General features: G+C 45.1%; 1 protein-coding gene across 1 annotated transcript in view; it reads right to left on the bottom strand.

Moving 5' to 3' along the window:
- The window catches only part of LOC129536141 (antigen WC1.1-like), a 58,982-nt gene extending 45,837 nt beyond the window's left edge, over nt 1-13,145 (bottom strand). Inside the window, 7 exon segments of the mRNA XM_088837372.1 lie at nt 229-543; nt 620-712; nt 4,525-4,842; nt 4,936-5,106; nt 5,109-5,243; nt 8,230-8,550; nt 13,064-13,145. Coding sequence (XP_088693498.1) covers nt 229-543; nt 620-712; nt 4,525-4,842; nt 4,936-5,106; nt 5,109-5,243; nt 8,230-8,550; nt 13,064-13,145 — 1,435 coding nt within the window.
- Between the last annotated feature and the right edge of the window lie 6,986 nt (nt 13,146-20,131).

The raw sequence follows: 20,131 nt of genomic DNA, 5'->3' as shown, positions 1-20,131 counted from the left end.
ACTGTAAGAAACGGCTCTGCCAGGAAACACTGCTGAAAAGAAAGGCCCAGATCGTCAGCTGTTGCAGGAGGAAGTGAAAGCACCTCGTCTTCACGGCTGCTGGAAAGACAGGCTCCATGGGAGGAAGCCTCCATCTCTGGTCCTTTCAGCATCTCTCCATCAGCGCTCAGATCCCCGTCCTTCAGGGCCCTCCCCTCCCCCAGCCTGTGGACAGCGTGGAGTGCTGACCTGAGCAGATGACCCCCGCGTCCTGCTTGTGTCTGCAGTCGTGCCGCCCCCAGCCCCGGGAAGGGCACCTCCACACGTGGGACTCCTTTCCTGTGCAGTTCAGGTCGTCCAGCCAGATGGGCCCTGATCCCGCCCCGAAGTGAGCAGACCTCGTGGCATTGAGGGCTTCTCCACAGCCCAGTTGCCTGCACACCACGCGGGCATCGTCCGGGTCCCAGCCGTCATCACAGATGGTGCCCCAGGAGCCCTGGTCAAGGATCTCCACTCTCCCGGCGCAGGGCCCGCCCCCGTCCACCAGGCGGAGCTGCCTGCTGTCTGAGGAGAGAGAAATGGGACAATGGGGCGGTGACCTAGGGAATGGGAAGGGTCTTCTGTCCTGTGGGACCCTCACCTGAGCAGTAGGGGGTGCTCTCCTCTGAGGCCGCAGAGCCTGCTGGTTGAGACAGGGAGTCGTTGCATTGGGGCAGCACCTGGGTCTGGTTTCCTGCAGAAACAACAATGATCAGAAGTCTGGAAGGGTTGAAGAACAAGAAACTGAATTAAGGGAAATAGTAACCTAGTTATGGAGCCTAAGATGAAAGCTGTAACCCAGCAGTAAAGTTATCATAATCTTAGTGGTCATCTTCTCCATGGAGAACTCTGCTTCTGACAGTACCACAATTTCTGTTTTAACATCAGTTTTCCTGTAAGAATGAGTTAAGTAAGTTGTTGTATCCCTAAATTTATCCCTGTGCTGTTTAGTTGCTCAGTCATGTCTGACTCTTTGTGACCCAATTGACTGCAGCTTGCCAGGCTTCCCTGTTCATCACCAACTCCTGGAGCTTGCTCAAGCTCATGTCCATTAAGTCAGTAATGCCATCCAACCATCTCATCCTCTGTCATCCCCTTTTTCTCTCACCCTCAATCTTTCCCAGCATCAGGGTCTTTTTAAATGAGTCAGTTCTTTGCATCAGGTGGCCAAAGTATTGGAGCTTCAGCTTCAGTACCAGTTCTTCCAATGAATATTCAGGACTGATTTCCATTAGAATCCACTGGTTTGATCTCCTTACATTCCAGGGGACTCTCAAATATCCTCTCCAACACCACAGTTCAAAAGCATCAATTCTTTGGAGCTCAACTTTCTGTATGGTCCAAATCTTACATCCATACATAACTACTGGAAAAATAACAGCTTTGACTAGATGGACCTTTGCCAGCAATAAAGTAATGTCTCTGTTTTTTAATATGCTGTCTAGATTGGTCGTAACTTTTCTTCCAAGGAGCAAGCATCATTTAATTTCATGGCTGCAATCACCATCTGCAGTGATTTTGGAGCCCAGGAAAAGAAAGTCTCTCACTGTTTCCATTGTTTCCCCATCTATTTGCCTGAAGTGATGGGACTGGATGCCATGATCTTAGTTTTCTGAATGTTAAGTTTGAAGCCAGCGTTTTCACTCTCCTCTTTCACTTTCATCAAGAAGCCCTTTATTTCTTCTTCACTTTCTGCAGAAGGGTGGTGTCGTCTGCATATCTGAGGTTATTGATATTTCTCTCAGCAATCTTGATTCCAGCTCGCACTTCATCCAGCCCAGCATTTTGCATGATGTACTCTGCATGCAAGTTAAACAAGCAGGGCGACAATATACAGCCTTAATGTACTCCTTTCCCAATTTGGAAACAGTCTGTTGTTCCATGTCCAATTCTAACTATTGCTTCTTGACCTGCATACATATTTATCAGGAGGCAGGTAGTTGGTCTACTATTCCCATTTCTTTAAGAATTTTCCACAGATTGTTGTGCTCCACACAGTCAAAGGCTTTGGCATAGTCAATAAAGCACAAGTAGAGGTTTTTCTGGAACTCTCTTGCTTTTTCTGTGATCCAACAGATGTTGGCAATTTGATCAGTATGAAAAGGCAAAATTTAGTGTCTGAAGAAAAAACTAAGTACTTCATTTTGCTTATGACTTTGGGTCATTAATCAGGAAAAAACTCAGTTTAGCAGTCTTTCAGTGGGGTCTTTCAGTGCTGCAATTAGATGTCACCTGGAGCTGAAGTCATTTAAAGACTTGACTAAACTCTGGTTCTGTAAGGAAATTCCCAGAACTGTTCTAAGGGTAAAGAAACATCATGTCTTCAACAAAATTCAGACAGAATTTACATATTCAAGAATAAATGGGGCAGAAGGGGAACAGAGAAGGAAGGATACACACACAGAGATTAAAGCAAAATATTGATACTAACATTTAGAAACCCACGTAAAGGTCATAAGGGAATTTTTATATTGTTTTCCACACATTTTTATGTCTCAGTATACATCAAAATTTAAAGAATTAAAAGATGAAAATAAAGAGAATTCATTGCCAGGACACTTTCACAAAAATATTCATTACATCAAAAATAAGATACCTAGGATAAATCCTAGTAGAAAATGGACCAAATCTCTGAGAAAAATTCAGGATCTAACTGAATGGAGGGATGTATTACATCAATGATTTGGAAAACTCAACATTGTCAATGTCAATCATCCTCAAATTTCTATGTCTACTCTCAAACTTTTAAATCTAATCTCAGTGAAAATACCCTTAAGCTTTTCTTTTGGTGAAAATGACAATCTGATTTCTAAATTCATACAAAATACAAGCAACCAAGAATGACCAGCACAGTTGGTAAGAAACGCAATGATGTTAGAGGAGTTAATGTAAAGTAACTCTTGTAAATTAAAATTATTCAGACTTACTATAAAATTTGAAACTCGGGGAGATAGTGAAGGATAGAGAAGCATGGTGTGCTGTAGTCCATGCAATCACAAAGTGTCAGACTTGACTTAGCCATTGAACAACAACAACTACAAAGTTATGATAATTAAGAAAATGCAGTATTGATGCAAGGATAAACAAATGAGCACAGAACAGAATAGAGAATCTCAAAAAAGACAGACATACTTGCCCTTCTGCTTATGACGAAGGCAGCACTGCAGTGGGAAAAAGAGCCTTCAGAAAAAGATTCTGAGTCAATTGGATGTCCATATGAAACCTGACCCTTATCTTACACAGATATCAATCCCAGAAAGAATGTACAATAATATGCAAGAGAAAAATAATAATGTTCCTGTAAGATACTCCTGTGGTGCTGGAGAAGACTCTTGAGAGTCCCTTGGACTACAAGGAGATCCAACCAGTCCATTCTAGAGGAGATCAATCCTGGGTGTTCATTGGAAGGACTAATGCTAAAGCTGAAACTCCAGTATTTTGGCCACCTCATGCGACGAGTTGACTCACTGGAAAAGAGTCTGATGCTGGGAGGGATTCGGGGTGGGAGGAGATGGGGACGACAGAGAATGAGATGGCTGGATGGCATCACCAACTCTATGGCCATGAGTTTGAGTGAACTCCGGGAGTTGTTGATGGACAGGGAGGCCTGGCGTGCTGTGATTCATGGGGTCGCAAAGAGTCGGACACGACTGAGCGACTGAACTGAACTAAACTGAACTGAAGATACTCCTAGTGAGTGTTTTTATGATCTTGGAGTAGGCAAAATTCTTTTTTTAAAGGATGTAAGAAGCATTAAATGTAAAGAAAAAAGTTGGTAAGTTATATTTATATACGATTAAGAAATGAGTTCATCAAAGGACACCATTTGATTAAGAAAATGAAAATAAAAGACCTAGCGTTGAACATGGAAAGTAAGTAACACATATTTGCATCGAAAGACATTGTCACGGTAAGTTGTAGTATCATATAAATAGCTCAGATTTATACTGTCAGTAGAATGGATCAGTACATGGCCATGGGACCATTCAAAGCATATTCTACAGTAATAAAAAAAAAGTGCTACAATAAACAACATCATGTGTGAATACTAAACATAATTTTGAGTCTATGAAATTAAATACAAAAGATCAAACACACTGCATCATTTTATATGAAGTTCAAACATTGATAAATCTCTCTACCTTAGTAGAAGTTAGATAAGCGCTTTTCTCTGTCAAGGAGGGAAGATACAATTACTGGGGCAAAAGTGACTGTGGTGCTGGGGACAATCTCTCTATTGCTCTGGACTGGGGTTCATACTGAGGTCTATACTTACTGCTCCTAAGTTGTTTTCTATGATTTTATGTAAGCAGGATGTTGCTTAAAAATATATTATTCAACTTCACACTTCTTGCCCTGACGTGAAAAATGAATGAACAATGAGATGATGCATATTTCACCATGAAATAATCTGACTTTGAAGCCCGTTTAACCTCACTCTCTGCTCTTGGAGACATTTCACTCCAGGAGCATCCTGAGTACCAGTAACCCCTCCCTCTCTCTTACCTGAGCACATCACAGAGGCCGTGTTGCCATGGGAACAGTCAGGACCACCCAAGGCAGTCACAGGACAACTCCAAAGGAAAGACTCAGCCCCTGAGCAGTGAAATCGGACTGTTAGGATCTGATCACCTCCTTCCACAAAGTGTGGTCCTCTGGGAGTGGAGATGGCGACTCCACAGCCGAGCTGACAACAGACAGCATTAGCATTGGCCAGACTCCAATGGGAGGCACAAAGAGCTCTCCATCGTCCAGAAATGTTCATCTCCACCTGCCCCTCACACTGAGAGGAGCCATTTGTCATGAGCCGGACTTCCGAGTACACTGGTAGAAGAAGACATAGTTTCAGCAAAATCACTTGACTTTCTCACCTGAACAGGGTGTTCACAGAGGTGAAAGGACTGACTTGCATCTCACCTGAACAGACAAGCTGAACAGCTCCACTGTGTTGACACGTATCCCCTGGACAGGGCACTCGGGGGCAGGACCAGAGCTCAGGTTCCTCCCCCTCACACTTGAACACTTCAGCCCAGACCTGGCCATCAGACTCTCTGAAGAGCTCATGTTCCTGGACAGACACAGCCTTGCACATCCCAGCTCTGCACAGATGACCTGGGCAGTGGGGAGTGTGAAGTTCCCATCAGACACTGGGGTCCAGGCTTCTCCAGAATACACTTCTACTCGCCCTGAGCAGGTTCCATCCCCTCCAGCCAAACGCACAAATCCTAAGAGGAAACAAAACAAAACCAGTGAGTGTTCATGGTATTGACTTGGCAATGGAAACCTCACCTCACAGGCAGTGGTGTGAAAGTTGTTCTTTTTAGGAGTGGAGCATGTAGAGAGTCTTTGACAGTTAGTGTCCTAATTGAATTTTCATGAGCAGGTTTCTGAAGAGAAATCCAGCAGATCAGTTTGGAATGGTTGAATCCCAAGAAAATACACTTTGAGAAGGGTTAGAAATGTGAATTCCTTGGTCTAGGAGCCTGGAAACAACAGAGCCCAATTCAGATCATTGGAATGGCTGAATACTGTCAAATGTACCTTGAAAATAATTATTTTTAATAAGAATGATAAAGAGAATGGAAGGAAACGTTTTGAAGAGATGGATAGATTTATGACATAAGTGCTGTAATGGTTTCACAAATGCATACTTATGAAGCAGTCTTGTATGTCAGTCATACCTCAATAAAGTACTTTTTAAAAAGGAAAAGAATTGTCTTCTAAGGGCCTCAACTAGAATCATCAAAGATCTGCTGAAGGTGAGATTAGAAAAGGTCACTTTTCCAATGATCTTCCTCAACATAAACACCTGAGAGCTGATTGGCTCTGGCTGCTAAGGACCTACTGCAGATGTCCTCAGGGCTCCCCTGTCCCACCATCTCATCAGATGGGGCGATACTATCCTAAGACCAGCCTTCTATCTTTAGGAATTCACTGTGATAACTGACAACATCTTCCTCCAGTCCAGCTGTTCTGATGAGATTAATAACCTGGACATCCAATCTACCATTGTGATAACAACTAGAAGCATCTCTGTCAAATACTGTGAGCATCCACTCACACCCTAGTTTCACTGCTGTCTTTACTGCATCCACCTTGGCACAGGTCAAACACACTTGGACAACCCTGAGCACATCTTAGGAGTCACTTCAATTCCTCTTAGCTTCAATTCAGTTCAGTTTAGTTCAGTTGCTCAGTCATGTCTGACTCCATGGACTGCATCATGCCAGGACTCCCTGTCCATCACCAACTCCCAGAGTTTACTTTAACTCATGTCCATTCAGTTGGTGATGCCATCTAACCATCTCATCTTCTGTCATCCCCTTTTCCTCCTGCCTTCAATCTTTCCAGCATCAGGGTCTTTTGCAATGATCTTTCAGGTCTTCACATCAGATGACCAAAGTATTGGGAGTTTCAGCTTCAGCATCGGTCCATCTAATGAATGTTTAGGATGGATTTCCTTTAGGATGGACCAGTTGGATTTCCTTGCAGTCCAAGTGACTCTGAAGTGTCTTCTCCAACACCACAGTTCAAAACCATCACTTCTTCGGTGCTCAGCTTTCTTTATAGTCCAACTCTCACATCCATACAGGACTACTGGAAAAATCATAGCTTTTACTAGACGGATCTTTGTTGGCAAAGAAATGTCTCTGCTTTTTAATATGCTGTCTAGGTTGGTCATAGATTTTCTTCCGAGGAGCAAGTGTCTTTTAATTTCATGGCTGCAGTCACCATCTACAGTGATTTTGCAGCCAAAATAAAAGTCTGTCACGATTTCCACTGTTTCCCCATCTATTTGCCATGAAGTGATGGAACCAGATGCTATGCTCTTAGTTTCTGAATGTTGAGTTTTAGGCTAACTTTTTCACTCTCCTCTTTCACTTTCATCAAGAGGCTCTTTAGTTCTTCACTTTCTGCCATAAGTGTGATGTCATCTGAATATCTGAGGTTATTGATATTTCTCCCAGCAATCTTGATTCCAACTTGTGCTCCATCCAGTCCAACATTTCTCATGATGTACTCTGCATATAAGTTAAATAAGCAGGTGATAATATACAGCCTTGACGTACTCCTCCCCTGATTTGGAACCAGTGTTTTGTTCCATGTCCAGTTCTAACTGTTGCTTCTTGACCTGCATACAGATTTATCAGGAGGCAGGTCAGATGGTCTGGTATTCCCATCTCTTGAAGAATTTTCCAGTTTGTTGAGATCCACACAGTTAAAGGCTTTGGCATAGTCAATAAAGTGGAAGTAGATGTTTTTCTCGAACTCTCTTACTTTTTCAATGATCCAACAGATGTTGGAAATTTGATCTCTGGTTCCTTTGCCTTTTCTAAATCCAGCTTGAACATCTGGAAGTTCACAGTTCAAAGACCACAGCCTTGTCTAACTCAATGAAACTATAAGCCATGCCATGCAGGGCCACCCAAGACAGACGGGTCTTAGTGGAGAGTTCTGACAAGACATGGTCCACTGGAGAAGGAAAGGCAAACCACTTCAGTATTCTTCCCTTGAGAACCCCATGAACTCTTAGCTTCATTGCCTCATATACGTGATGTGCTTCAACTACTGTGCTGTAAACTTCAAGACTTTATTTTACTGCTCCCTCAACATCCCTGCAGATGTGATGTGAGCTCCCCACTTGGTTGATCAGGTGCACCAGTGTGATGAGACTTTTCCCTGCCACAAGTTCCACTTCTGGCCTCCTCTGACTGTGACCCAGGGACATTTAAATGCACCACTGAATTTCTCTCACACCTTTTCCTTGAGACCATGACTTCTGATATTCTCCATGGGTCTTCACAGGCCCTTCTGGGGTCACCATTGCTTGGTTGAGCCTGTTCCATTGGCATATCCCCCACGTACCAACCTGATGGAGTGTGGCGACTCTGACTTTTAGAACCTATGAGTATGATAAACCTTGTTGCCCACAACTCTCCTATGAACTGCCCCCAACAATGTAGCCACACCCTACTGACCAGTCAAAGAATACAGAACAATTACCATGATGAGACTATGTCACAGAGTTCGAACCCAGAAGCTGTATCTGTGTGAAACTTTTGACCTCACCTCTCAGCCTCCTGTGACACATCACAAAGACCCTTCACCCATATATGTTCTAATGGCTGTATCCATAATCTCGAGACATTCTGGTAATAAGATGGAGGCTTTTCCTGCTAGGGATTCCCACACAGAGCAGACAGGACTTACCTGAGCAGACTACTCCAGCATCCCAGTCATGGGAATAGCTATTATTACGATAGTCTTTAAGTTCAGAATGCCTACAGTCACTGACAGTTGACTCTACCCCTTCACATGAAATATACAAAAGCCAAATGGGGCCAAGTCCTGGTCCAAAATAAGCCCCACCAGGAAAACCAACGGCAGCTCCACACCCCAGCTGTCTGCACACTACTGATGCATCCTTCAAGCTCCAGCTGTCATCATCCAGTGTGCCCCATTCTCCTTGGTGCTTTACTTCCACTCTCCCCTCACAGCGGTGGGCTCCATCCTTCAACCTCAGCTCCAGAGCTGCAAGAGAGAACAGACACAGGACACAGGAGAGATTTTAGGAGACTTGAAGTGGTATAAGTATTTAAAATATTAGCTCTCTGAGGGGCAAAAAAGTGCATGGGATATAGTATTTCCTGACCTCTGTGATATAAACATTCCCACCGAGGCCAACTTTAAGCTCCCAATGTGCCATCACTGAACATGGAACAGGAAGGGAGGCACCAGGTATTTCTCACGAGCCTGTAGAACCAGCTCCAGGGACACCACCGAGGACAGGCCTCCAGAGACTGTAGATGTGCCCAAGGCTACTACGGCCCAGCTTCCCTGTCTCAGTTACAGCTCATGGCCCAGGATCCAGGGAGGAATCCTCCCTCTACTTCCCTGTCCATAGGGAGCATCTCATCCAGTTCAGGAACAGAGGGCTGGGGTAACAGGCTTTAAAATGTCCTGGTTATTCCTGCCATCTGGTGTTCATGTCTTTGTGTAATTCCACCCTCCAATGTACCTAGTAACACACATCTAACAAATGGAATTTGACGAAGGTGATCAGATGTCACTTTAGCGATTAAGTCATCAGATGACTCTGGTTTCTGTGTATAAAAAGGAGTCCATTAGTAGGAACATCATATATGGAGACATTACTAGTGTTCAGTTCAGTTCGGTTGCTCAGTCATGTCCGATTCTTTGAGACCCCATGGACTGCAGTACTCCAGGCCTCCCTGTCCATCACCAACTCCTGGAGTTTACTCAAACTCATATCCATTCAGTCAGTGATGTCATCCAAGCATCTCATCCTCTGTCATCCCCTTCTCCTCCTGCCTTCAATCTTTACCAGCATCACGGTCTTTTCAAATGAGACAGTTCTTCGAGTCAGGTGGTGAAAGTATTGGAGTTTCAACTCCAGCATCAGTCCTTCCAGTGAACATTCAGGACTGATTTCCTTTAGGGTGGACTGCTTCAACAACATTTAAAATTCTCTTTTTATGAGCATGTGAAAATAGTAATACTTCCTTGCCTGTTTGAAGTTAAGCATAACCATGTTATCTGGCTCATTCAATGAAGTGGGGTAACAAACGATGTCACTTCCACATAGAAACAATATATTTAAGAGCAAATACATTCTTTTCTACCACAGCAAATACTACAGTCTTGTGTTGCAGTGGTAGCATAATAAAACGTTGGAGCATTCCACAACCTGAGTGCTTGAAGAATTATAATAGCAGAAGTCCTGCCAAAGGAAACAGAACATGTCATATAAGGATAAATTTTGGGTTTTGGTTACTAAAACATACCTAGGTTACTTTTACTAAAATGGAAAATAACAGCAGAAAATTGACAAAAAGAAAAACACTGAGATAAAGATTAGGTATATAAAATTGAGAAACACCTATGCTAACATCTAAATCCCCAAGAACAAAAAGAGATGCCAGGGTAGAGTAGACTGAAACCTTTAATTTACTGAGAGAGAGAAAAAAATGACAATATAAAATTCTACACTCAAAAATATTCTCCCAAAGAATAAAGACTTCAAATGAGCCATTACCAAAATGCTGATGTAGGAGACAGCAGACTCCATCCTCTTAAAAAAAGGACCAAAGGTTAGACAGTGATCAGTAATAAAAACAGCTCCAGAAAGATTTGGAGTACTCTAAGAAGTTTGACCATGCCAAGACACTGTCATTTTGGTGGCATTATTCCATCCTCCAAGCCAACATCACTCAGTGTCAAGGGTGCCAGGAGAGTTCCTCTCACCAGGAGGGTAAGAGCAGTCTGAGTAACCAGTGTTCCTGGCCTTTGGGGGCACCATATGAAAGTCCTGCTTCGGGTTCACTTCCCACAGACCTGCAAAGCTGAGCCAGTCTTATAGAGATGGCTAGGCATAAGAGAGAAGAGCAAAGGACCAATAGCAACCACGTGGAAGGGGAAATCACAGTTCACAGTGACCTGCTCTGCAGACAGATGCAGCAGATTTTACCCCTGAAAGAATTAATAACCAACACAGATGATGGTTTCCAGTAGTCATGTATGGATGTGAGAGTTGGACCACAAAGAAGGCTGAGCACCAAAGAAAGGATGCTTTTGAACTGTGGTGCTAGGGAAGACCCTTGAGAGTTCTTTGGACGGCAAGGAGATCAAACCAGTCAATCCTAAAGGGAATCAACCCTGAATATTGATTGAAAGGACTGATGATGAGGCTGAAGCTCCAATACTTTGGCCACCTGGTGCAAAGAGCTGACTCCTTGGAAAAGACCTTGATGCTGGGAAAGACTGAAAGGAGAAGAGCAGCACAGGACGAGATGGTTAGATGGCATCACCAACTCAACGGACATGAGTTTGAGCAAAGAATCATTGCTGGTCTCGGTCTTTGCTGCCTTCCTAGGCCCTCCCACAACCTGAACACCTGCAACCATCATCTCCCCACAGAGGCACCTGCAACAGGCACTTAGAGCCTGGGCTCTGCACCAAGAGAAGCCAGCACAGTGAGAAGCTTGTGCACTGCAGCGAGGAGTAGCCCCTGCTTACCACAGCTAGAGAAAGCCCGCAGCAGGAGACCCAGCACAACCAAAAACAAACCATTAAAACAGAAAAGAGAAAACACAGGCTGAGAATTTCCCAAACCTGGGGAAAGATCTGGACCTCTAAGTTCAAGAAGCTAATAAAGTGAAAAAGAAAAGTGAAAGTGAAGTCACTCAGTCGTGTCTGACTCTTTGCGACCCCGTGGACTGTGGTCCACCAGGCTCCTCCATCCATGGGATTCTCCAGGCAAGAGTACTGGAATGGGTTACCATTTCCTTCTCCAAGAGATCTTCCCAACCCAGGGATCAAACCCAGGTCTCCTGCCCTACAGGCAGATGCTTTACCATCTGAGCCACCGGTGACTCCTAAGTCGCCCCAAAATTTCAATCCAAAACAACCTTTTCTAAGACTCATGGAGTAAACTGTCCAAATGCAAAGACAGAGAGAATTCTAAAGGTCTAAAGAGAAGGAAAAAATGCTGTCACCCAAGAGGACTCCCATAAGGAGATCAGCGGATTTGTCCAAAGAAACCTTGCAGACCACGACAGAAGGACTGATAAGATACTCCACTCCCACTCAGCGGAAAGCAGCTCCCAGGGAGAGACAGGAGAGGGCATGAGAGAAACAGTGCTCCCTACAGAGTCACAGCAGATCCTGGGAGGGGAAAGGACCATCCCAGGCCTCCAGCACGACAGGAAACAAGTCATGGGGACCAGGGCAGGGACTCAGGAACTTAGACACGTGAGGCTGCACATCAACTGATCTTTACAAACAGGGACAAGTCGTTCATTGGAAGGACTAATGTTGAAGCTGAAACTCCAATACTTTGGCCACCTGATGCGAAGAGTTGACACATTTGAAAAGACCCTGATGCTGGGAAAGATTGAGGGTGGGAGAAGAAGGGGATGCCAGAGGATGAGATGGTTGGATGGCATCACCAACTCAATGGACATGAGTTTGGGTGGGCTCCAGGAGCTGGTGATAGACAGGGAGGCCTGGCGTGCTGTGGTCCATGGGATCACAAAGAGTCAGACATGACTGAGCAACTGAACTGAACTGAACTGAACAGACAAGAGGTCCCCTCTCCTGGCTGTGGGCTTCTTTGCTCCCGAATGGACACCTGGTAGGAACAGGTGGGGCCAGCAGGCAGAGCCTCTCACAGAGCCAGTGCTGGGCAGACAGGGTAACAAGCAGAGGGGAGCCCGAGAGATAGGGGAGAGGAGCCAGAGAGAGTCAGGCATGTGTATGATTATCTCTAATCTGCTTACATGCAGTGGCCATGACACCCAGCCCTGTGGGACCCTGTGTGCTTCACAGACCAACGGACTCAGTCCCTGCTCAGCAGCTCCGTTCCTCTCACAGAGACAGGCTCCACCTGCCCTCACACACTCACACACCACACACACACACAGGCTCACACACTCCCCCCCACACACATATTCTCTCTCACATACACAGTCTCACACACCCTCACACACTACTCACACACTCCTCAAACACATATACTCTTCACAGCCTCACACACACAATCTCTTCAAACACACATACACCCCCCCACACACACACCCTCACACACTCCTCACCATCACATACACACACACACAAGCACAGAGCCTACAGGAGCACAGACACAGGAAACACGGGGACCCGGGGCAGTGTTCACACACCAGGCACGTGGAGCATGTGGGAACAGCCCAGAGTCCCAGCTGAGGTCAGTCACTGGGCCTTCCACACACTGGGAGCCACTGGGACCCTAGAAGCTCCCTGAGAACAAGGCAGACAGTGGAGGGACTCAGGCTGACCCAGCTCGGTCCAGACCAAACCTCACTGCTCTGTAAATTCTGCCGCTACGACCAGTGGACCCCCCACAGGAGAGGGACCAGTGATCACAGTCGGCGTGGCTCCTTTTTGGTCAAAAACACAGAGACCATGGCGCCACAGCTCCAGACACCTTTCCCTTCACCAAGGCATCCACTTCCCTGCTGTGGACCCAGGACAGAGGGGCAGCTCTTACCTTGACCACCCACCATGGTGCCGAGGAGGAGGACACAGAGGACACAGAGTCCCCACAGGGAGAGGTGTCTGCTCAGAGCCATCCCGACTCCACGTTCTCAAGGTCACAGTCCCAGCTGCAGGATCAGCCTGTGAGGGGGCGTCAGGGTGCCGACTGGGGTCTATATAGACCACCCCTACACCCTCCCTCCTGAGAGCCAATAGCGACACCTGTCACCATTTCAGGCACTATCGGAGGCTGCATCTGCCACTTTCTGAACACCAATGAGCTTCTGAATCTTCAAAATCTCCTTATATGAGCAACACGGTCCTTTGACCTCCTGCTTCCATAGTCCTGAGAGCTGGGTCCCACCACTGGGACTGGGGTAGAAAAGGTTCATCAAAAACCATGAGTGCCTTTCTCTCCCCTGATCACCCTGGTCAATATCTGCAGACTGTGAGATCTCACAAGGGTCTGGGTGTGGAATCTGTTGATCCGTGGAGAATAACTTTTGTAGAATCAAGTATTGATCTTCCCCGGCACTGAGCTCAGAGTGGAAGCAGAGAACTACAAGAAGTCTTGAAATACAAGAGTATTTATCAGGTCAGCAGAAAATGAGGACCAGGAGTACAGGAATTCACAGGTGACTGTGGAGGCATGAAGTGAGACCCATTAAGTTGGAGGGATCAGATTGCATGTCTTTTCCCCCTTCTCAGAATGATCTGGAGACTGGGTCCTGGAGCAAGTGCCTGCGTGCTCAGTCATATCTGACTCTTTGCAACCCATGGACTGTAGCTTGCCAGCCTCCTCTGTCCAGTGGATTTCCCAGGCAAGAATACTGGAGGGGGTTGCCATTTCCTTCTAAAGGGATCTTTCTGACTCAAGGATCAAACTTGCTTCTCCTGCATTGGCAGGCGGGTTCCCTACAGGGACATTCAGACATGTTAAATCCCTTTTCCTTTATTGCATTTCATTTTATGTGAAGTATCTCTTTCAGCTAGTCACTAAATGATGCTGACAGAGAGAAATAGATTGCTATTAAAAGAAACAAAGAGAAAGTAGGAGTCGTCATTCAACTCCAGCCCACCAAAATAGGAGCAGGGATCTCTAGAAGAAAACATGGGGCTTCACTGATGGCTCAGCAGTAAAGAATCTGCCTACAAAGCAAGAGACGTGGATTCAATCCCTGGGTCAGGAAGATCCCCTGGAGAAGGAAATGGCAACCCACTCCAGTATTCTTGCCTGGAGAATTCCACGGACAGAATGGCCTGGCCGGCTACAGTCCATCATGTCGAAATGAGCTGGACATGACTAAGTGACTAAACAATGAAAACAAGAAGAAAATTATAGTTTAAAAAGACTAAAGTTTTCAAAACTTCTCATGTACCCCCTTTATATGCTGAAAGTATGGTGTGATAAGATTCAGAATACATTTGCATTATAAACCATAACTAAAGAAGACGCAAAATATAATTTAAGGGAACAGCTCCAGAGAGATGGGGAAATAGAAAGTCTTCTGCTACATGATAGCTGCAGGCAGGGGGCAAAGAAGGGGTGAGTGAAGCAGGGAAGAGAAGGGGGTTCATGCTGCCTGAAACCATCAATGAACCCACCTCCTGCATTTAAGAGGAAAGGTGGCTGCAAGAATGGAATCCCAGGTGGGTTGATGGGACAGATACAAGCAGAAGGGATGATGTCCAGTGTAGCCATTGCTGCCTTGTTCTGTTTCCACTGATCAGAGAAGCTCCCAGATGCTTCCCCAGAAGGTAGCCCTGGGATGAGTAGAGAGACTGAGAAGGGCCATAAGGTATGCAAGAGAGAGCTCCCCCATCAAAATTCAAGGTCACTAATGTGCTGCCCCCTTTCCTCATGCCCCCTCAGGCTCAAGATTCCCATGATGCAGCCCTGTGGTCCAAACAAGCCCACCCTAAGGCCCCCTTACTCTGACTCCGTCTTTTCAGCACAGACGTGGAAGGAAGCATCTGTGATACACAGGCCCCAGAGTCCCAACCAGAGCTCATAGACGGCTTCATGAGCCACCCACGGCCCACCTTAAGGTCTCAGCCTGGCCAACACCCAGGGCAGCTGCAGGTTAGTCTACAGCCCTGTCACATCCCCCACCAAAGGGACCCCTCATCCCAGTCAGCAGACACAACTTCTCTGTCCCGCCATGCCCGTCCTTCCTACTTGAGACTTGGGAGAAAAGACAGTTGAACACACTTTTCTTCCTCTAAATATGCTAATATTTACCCATTGTTTTTACAAGAATCACTTCCTTGTCATCTGACCACTCACTCTCAAGCCCCACGACTGTACCTGACCCCGTCTCCTTCTATATCTGGACCTTTAATACATTAATGATAAAAACATTATAAATATCAAAACCAAAATTTAAACTCAGTTGCTGAAGTAAGACCAGGATCGGCTCAGTCACTTAGAATTGATGCTCTACTCCCTCTGGGCCCAGAGTCATCATTCCTTACCCAGTTACGGACTCCACACCAACACCAGAAACCACCAGACTGACACCTGGAACACAGGACGTGCTTCCTGGAGTCCAGTCATCCCTCCCACAGGATGACACGGGATGCACTTAGTGAACCAGGTACACATGGTCTCAGCTTGGGATGGAGACCTCACAGGTAAGACGCTGTTAGCGGCTCCAGACCCTTTATAGAAAGGGATGGGCTATAAGGAGCGGCAGACTCAGAGCTGGCAGACTGTCCCCACAGCACCCTCTACCCCAGAGCTGGGGGTGCAGGGTCAACATGGACCAACTCACCCTCGGATGAAGCTACATCTTCTCTGACACATAAATCTCAGTGTCCAATCTCATCAAAGATTTGAAGGAGGAAAGTTTTAGAGAGGACACTAACCCAGCTGTGTCCACAATGAACATGAGAGAGTGCAGTATAGGGGTCAGGAGAACAGACTCGGGAGCCAGACTGCCTGATCTTGACTCACAGTTTAGCCACATGCCAAGTGTGGGCCTTGAGCAGGGTTCTTACACTCTCTGATTAGTAAAATGAGGGTTATGATCATACCAAGATGACTGATTTTGCTGAGGATTAAGTGGGTTGGCCAGAGAAGGCGATGGCACCCCACTCCAGTACTCTTCCCTGGAAAATCCCATGGACGGAGGAGCCTGGTGGGCTGCAGTCCATGGGGTTGCGAAGAGTCGTACACGACTGAGTGACTTCATTTTCACTTTCATGCATTGGAGAAGGAAATGGAAACCTACTCCAGTGTTCTTGCCTGGAGAATCCCAGGGACGGGAGAGCCTGGTGGGCTGCCGTCTATGGGGTCACACAGAGTCGGACACAACTGAAGCGACTTAGCAACAGCAGCAGCAAGTGAGTTGGCATTAGCACGTGATATTACAACACTAGTTAACAGTAGTACATGTGCTGATGCTGATGTGCTCAGTCGTGGCCAACACTTGAGAACCCATGCCAAGTTCCTCTGTCCATGGAATTTTCCAGACAATAACAGTACTACATAGTAGTAGTATTACGTACTACTGTTAACTTGCTTTCCTGATGGCTCAGATGGTAAAAAATCTGCCTGCAATGCAGGAGATCTGAGTTCGATCCCTGGGTCAAGAAGATCCTCTGGAGAAGGAAATGACAACCCACTTCAGTATTCTTGCCTGGGAAGTCCCATGGACAGAAGAGCCTGGAGGGGCAACAATTCATGGAGTCGCAATGAGTTGGTCACAGCTGAGTGACTAACACACACACACACACACACAATAGTAGAGAGAAGCAGTGTTAAGGCATCTCCCACCGTCTCATCGCAGGAATCCCAGAACTCTAGAACAGGAATTCAATTCTGTTACCTGGAGCCTTGACTGCAGCTGTCAGAGCTCTCCCAGGAACCACATGCTATGATGGTCATTGGTACCAATCAGAGTTGTGAGTCTTCCAGACATCACTCCTTCTCTCTGTGCCCTACGTGACTGCTCTAGAATCTCGACCTTACCATTGGGGAGCTTTTGTGAGTTAAGTTGTTTACTTTCTCACTTTACTTTATAAACTCAAATGTACTTGGTAAAACGTTTTGTGTCTAATTCACCTTCATATCCCCAATGCTTGGCTAACTAAAATTCCTAAATGATGTCTCTTGTGTACCTGAATGAATGAATGTCAGCCTGATATTCTACACAAATCATTTCAATCAAAAAGAAATCTTTTGAGAAATAATTTAACTTGTTGTGAGGATGTAACAGCACAATGCAACCTGAATCATTTGTTTTAATGATATTCCAATACTGTTAGATGGTATGAGCTATATATGGTTCACTTCAACACCTTTCTGCAATGAATGCAGTAAATTGCAATATCTAGAAACAACATAGCCCCAGTACAAGAGCAGTGCTGAGAGAGCCAGTTCTAAACATGTATAAACGCTGCAAGTTTCTTTGTATATCTGAAGATAAAGAAGATAAACCACAGAACACTGACAGGTGAAGACCATGAAGCCTCCTGTTCTGGTCTTAATCAGATATGGCCAAGTGGTCAGGATGTGTATGTATTTATCATTTGGCACGTTTTCAATTCAAACCACACACAACTGTAACAGGAAGAAATTTTGTTATAAAAAATTTAAACCTCTTCCATGTTGAACCCGGGGCGAATTCCTGTCAATGTATGGCAAAACCAACCAATATAATATTGTAAAATAAAAAATAAAAGTACAGAAGTAAAGAGCAGAAAGAATCTTGTTCTTTTACTTAGGCTAACTATTTGTCCTTGTGGATTCTAAAGCAATAAAACATGTAGCATTATTCTTACCAAATCACCATGCAAAAATGGTGGTCAGAGGTTCAGTTAGGAAAGTTAATAACTGAACCTGCTTGCTTAAGGAAAATTCCCTCAGGACCAATCAGAGTGACTAAAATGCAGAATATTTTTTAATTAAAAAAGAGATATACAACTCTAATGGAAAATTATTAACTGAGTTGTTACACCAAAGTGTTGGAGTCCCCCTTCACCATCCGTGTTCCTTGCATGGATGGGACCAGGGTTCATAAAGACTCCTTTACCAAAGACCACTTCATCACAAGGGCATGAAGGAAAGAGCAAGGTCATGAGCCGACTGAGGTCCAACCCATCATCTCTGTTCAACCCTTTACGGTCTATAACCAGAAACACTGAACAAAGAGTGTGGCACTGAATTGGCCTCATTCATTCCTCCACAGTGCAGCATCAGATACCCAGAGACAAGAGCAGATCAAAGCTACTAAATCAAAGACAAGCAGATTCTAAGTGGAGAGCGTGCAGACCAAGGACCCTTCCCCACTGCTGTTGGAAAGGAAGAAGCCCTCCCACCCCAGACACCATCTCTGGGAGGAGAGACAAGAAGATGCCTCTTGAAATTAGGGATAACCAGTCTCATCAGGGAGCTTGAACTAGAAATGACAAGACTTATTACAATGAACCCGAGCTAAGTTGAGGGATAAATTTTAAATGGGAGAGACTGTGTTAACTTTATGGAACTTTCAGTCCACACAAACATCCCTTGCTAGTGCACAAGATGAAATCAGTGATAAAAATAGAGAATATTACATTTATCTATATTTGAATTCTAGAGGACACATTTTAAAGCCCATTACAGAAAGAAAATTCATAATCTTCTCCTGTTTTTAAAAGCACAGAGTTGTCACCTCTGTGAACGCTTTCTAATTCCTCCAGCTCAAAATTACTGCTGTGTTTATTAAATCTGTAAAACCTTGTTCACTGTCTCTAAAATGGGGGCTTCTTGAGAGAAAGTATTGTGTCTTACTCTTCAATATCTCTTTAAAGTCAAGTAAAGACACAGAGAATGAGCTTAACAAATAGTGGATAAATAAAGACATGAATGCATGAACAAAAGTTGAAAATCACCCCGCAGTCAGTGATACTTAGCGGGGAAGGGAGGTGGGGGCAGGGGAGACACGAATCTGACTCATCCCACTCAGCACAGACAGAAGCGGAGGAAGGGGTCAGAGACACACCACACGAAGCAACCAGATACAAAAGGCCTTCTTCAAATCTCATTCTGGGGAGGGTCTGATCACATTTAATTTCTGCACAAAGTTGCACCTCAGAAACTTCACCAAGGCAAGAAAAAAATTGACAGCATTGCTATCGAGGATGTGGCATCAACAGTAATATTCATCAAATAGCTGTTTTCTAGCTCCCAGTGACTCATTCTGGCCAATGAAACGTGGGTGTTGCCACCTGTGTCACTTCCGAGTAGAGGCATGAAAACCCCATGGGACTCTCTAGTTTCTCTCTTTCCTGCCCCAGAAGCTGCGTGTTCCACATGGTACACGTGTAAGCTCACTTACACGTGGAGCCTCACTGACCACAGTACGTTTGCAGGTTGGTAATGAATGTGTGTACGCATGTGTGTGTTCCTTCTGAGATGTGGGAGTCAGTTGCTCCAGCATCAGAACACAGCCTATTCTGAAGGCTTGAAAGAAAGACAGAATCTGTCACATGAAGCAGGTACTTTCCTGGATCTCCTCTTCCTTCTGTGTCTTCATCCCAAGCTGCTCCCTCAGGCCTCACCTTGCTTCCTCTTTTGGGTTTGGTTGGTTCCCAGTCACCATTACTGATTGACCAGCAACTAGACCTAAACTTCTGTTTAAGAGCATCCACATCCGGTGCGTCTCCTCTTCCGTTTACATCAGTCTGTGCTGGCAGCTGTGCTTCCATTTCCCCAGTTTTGTCCCTGAGCATCTTGACCTCATCCTTAAACAGTTCTCCTTTGCTCTGAGTTAGTCAGTTCATCATCTTTGATCTTATTTTTACATTTCACCAATCCTGTACTAATGAAAAGGCAGCATGTACTTTCTAAACCTCTTCAGTTTCTTCTTAATTTCCTGAACAAATATGATTCCTAGATTTAGTTCTCCATGTAGTTAATTAAATTCTTCACCTTTGGGTAAGAAATAATTTTGCTGAATTTATTTTCCCTCAACTGAAGAAAGTGGCACGTTCAAAACCTATCTCCTTGTGATCATGTTACTGAAAGGTATGTGTGAGGGGTCCAGCTGCTAACCACTCAAAAGCCAGTAAACAGGCCAGGTTGGTGGAAAGGAAA

This window comes from Moschus berezovskii, chromosome 6 (genome assembly GCF_049115385.1).
Source record: "Moschus berezovskii isolate FMDL1 chromosome 6, NW_MosBer_1.0, whole genome shotgun sequence".
NCBI lineage: Eukaryota > Metazoa > Chordata > Mammalia > Artiodactyla > Moschidae > Moschus > Moschus berezovskii.
The sequence above is the reverse complement of the archived record's forward strand: the minus strand, read 5'-3'. Positions and strand labels throughout refer to the sequence as shown.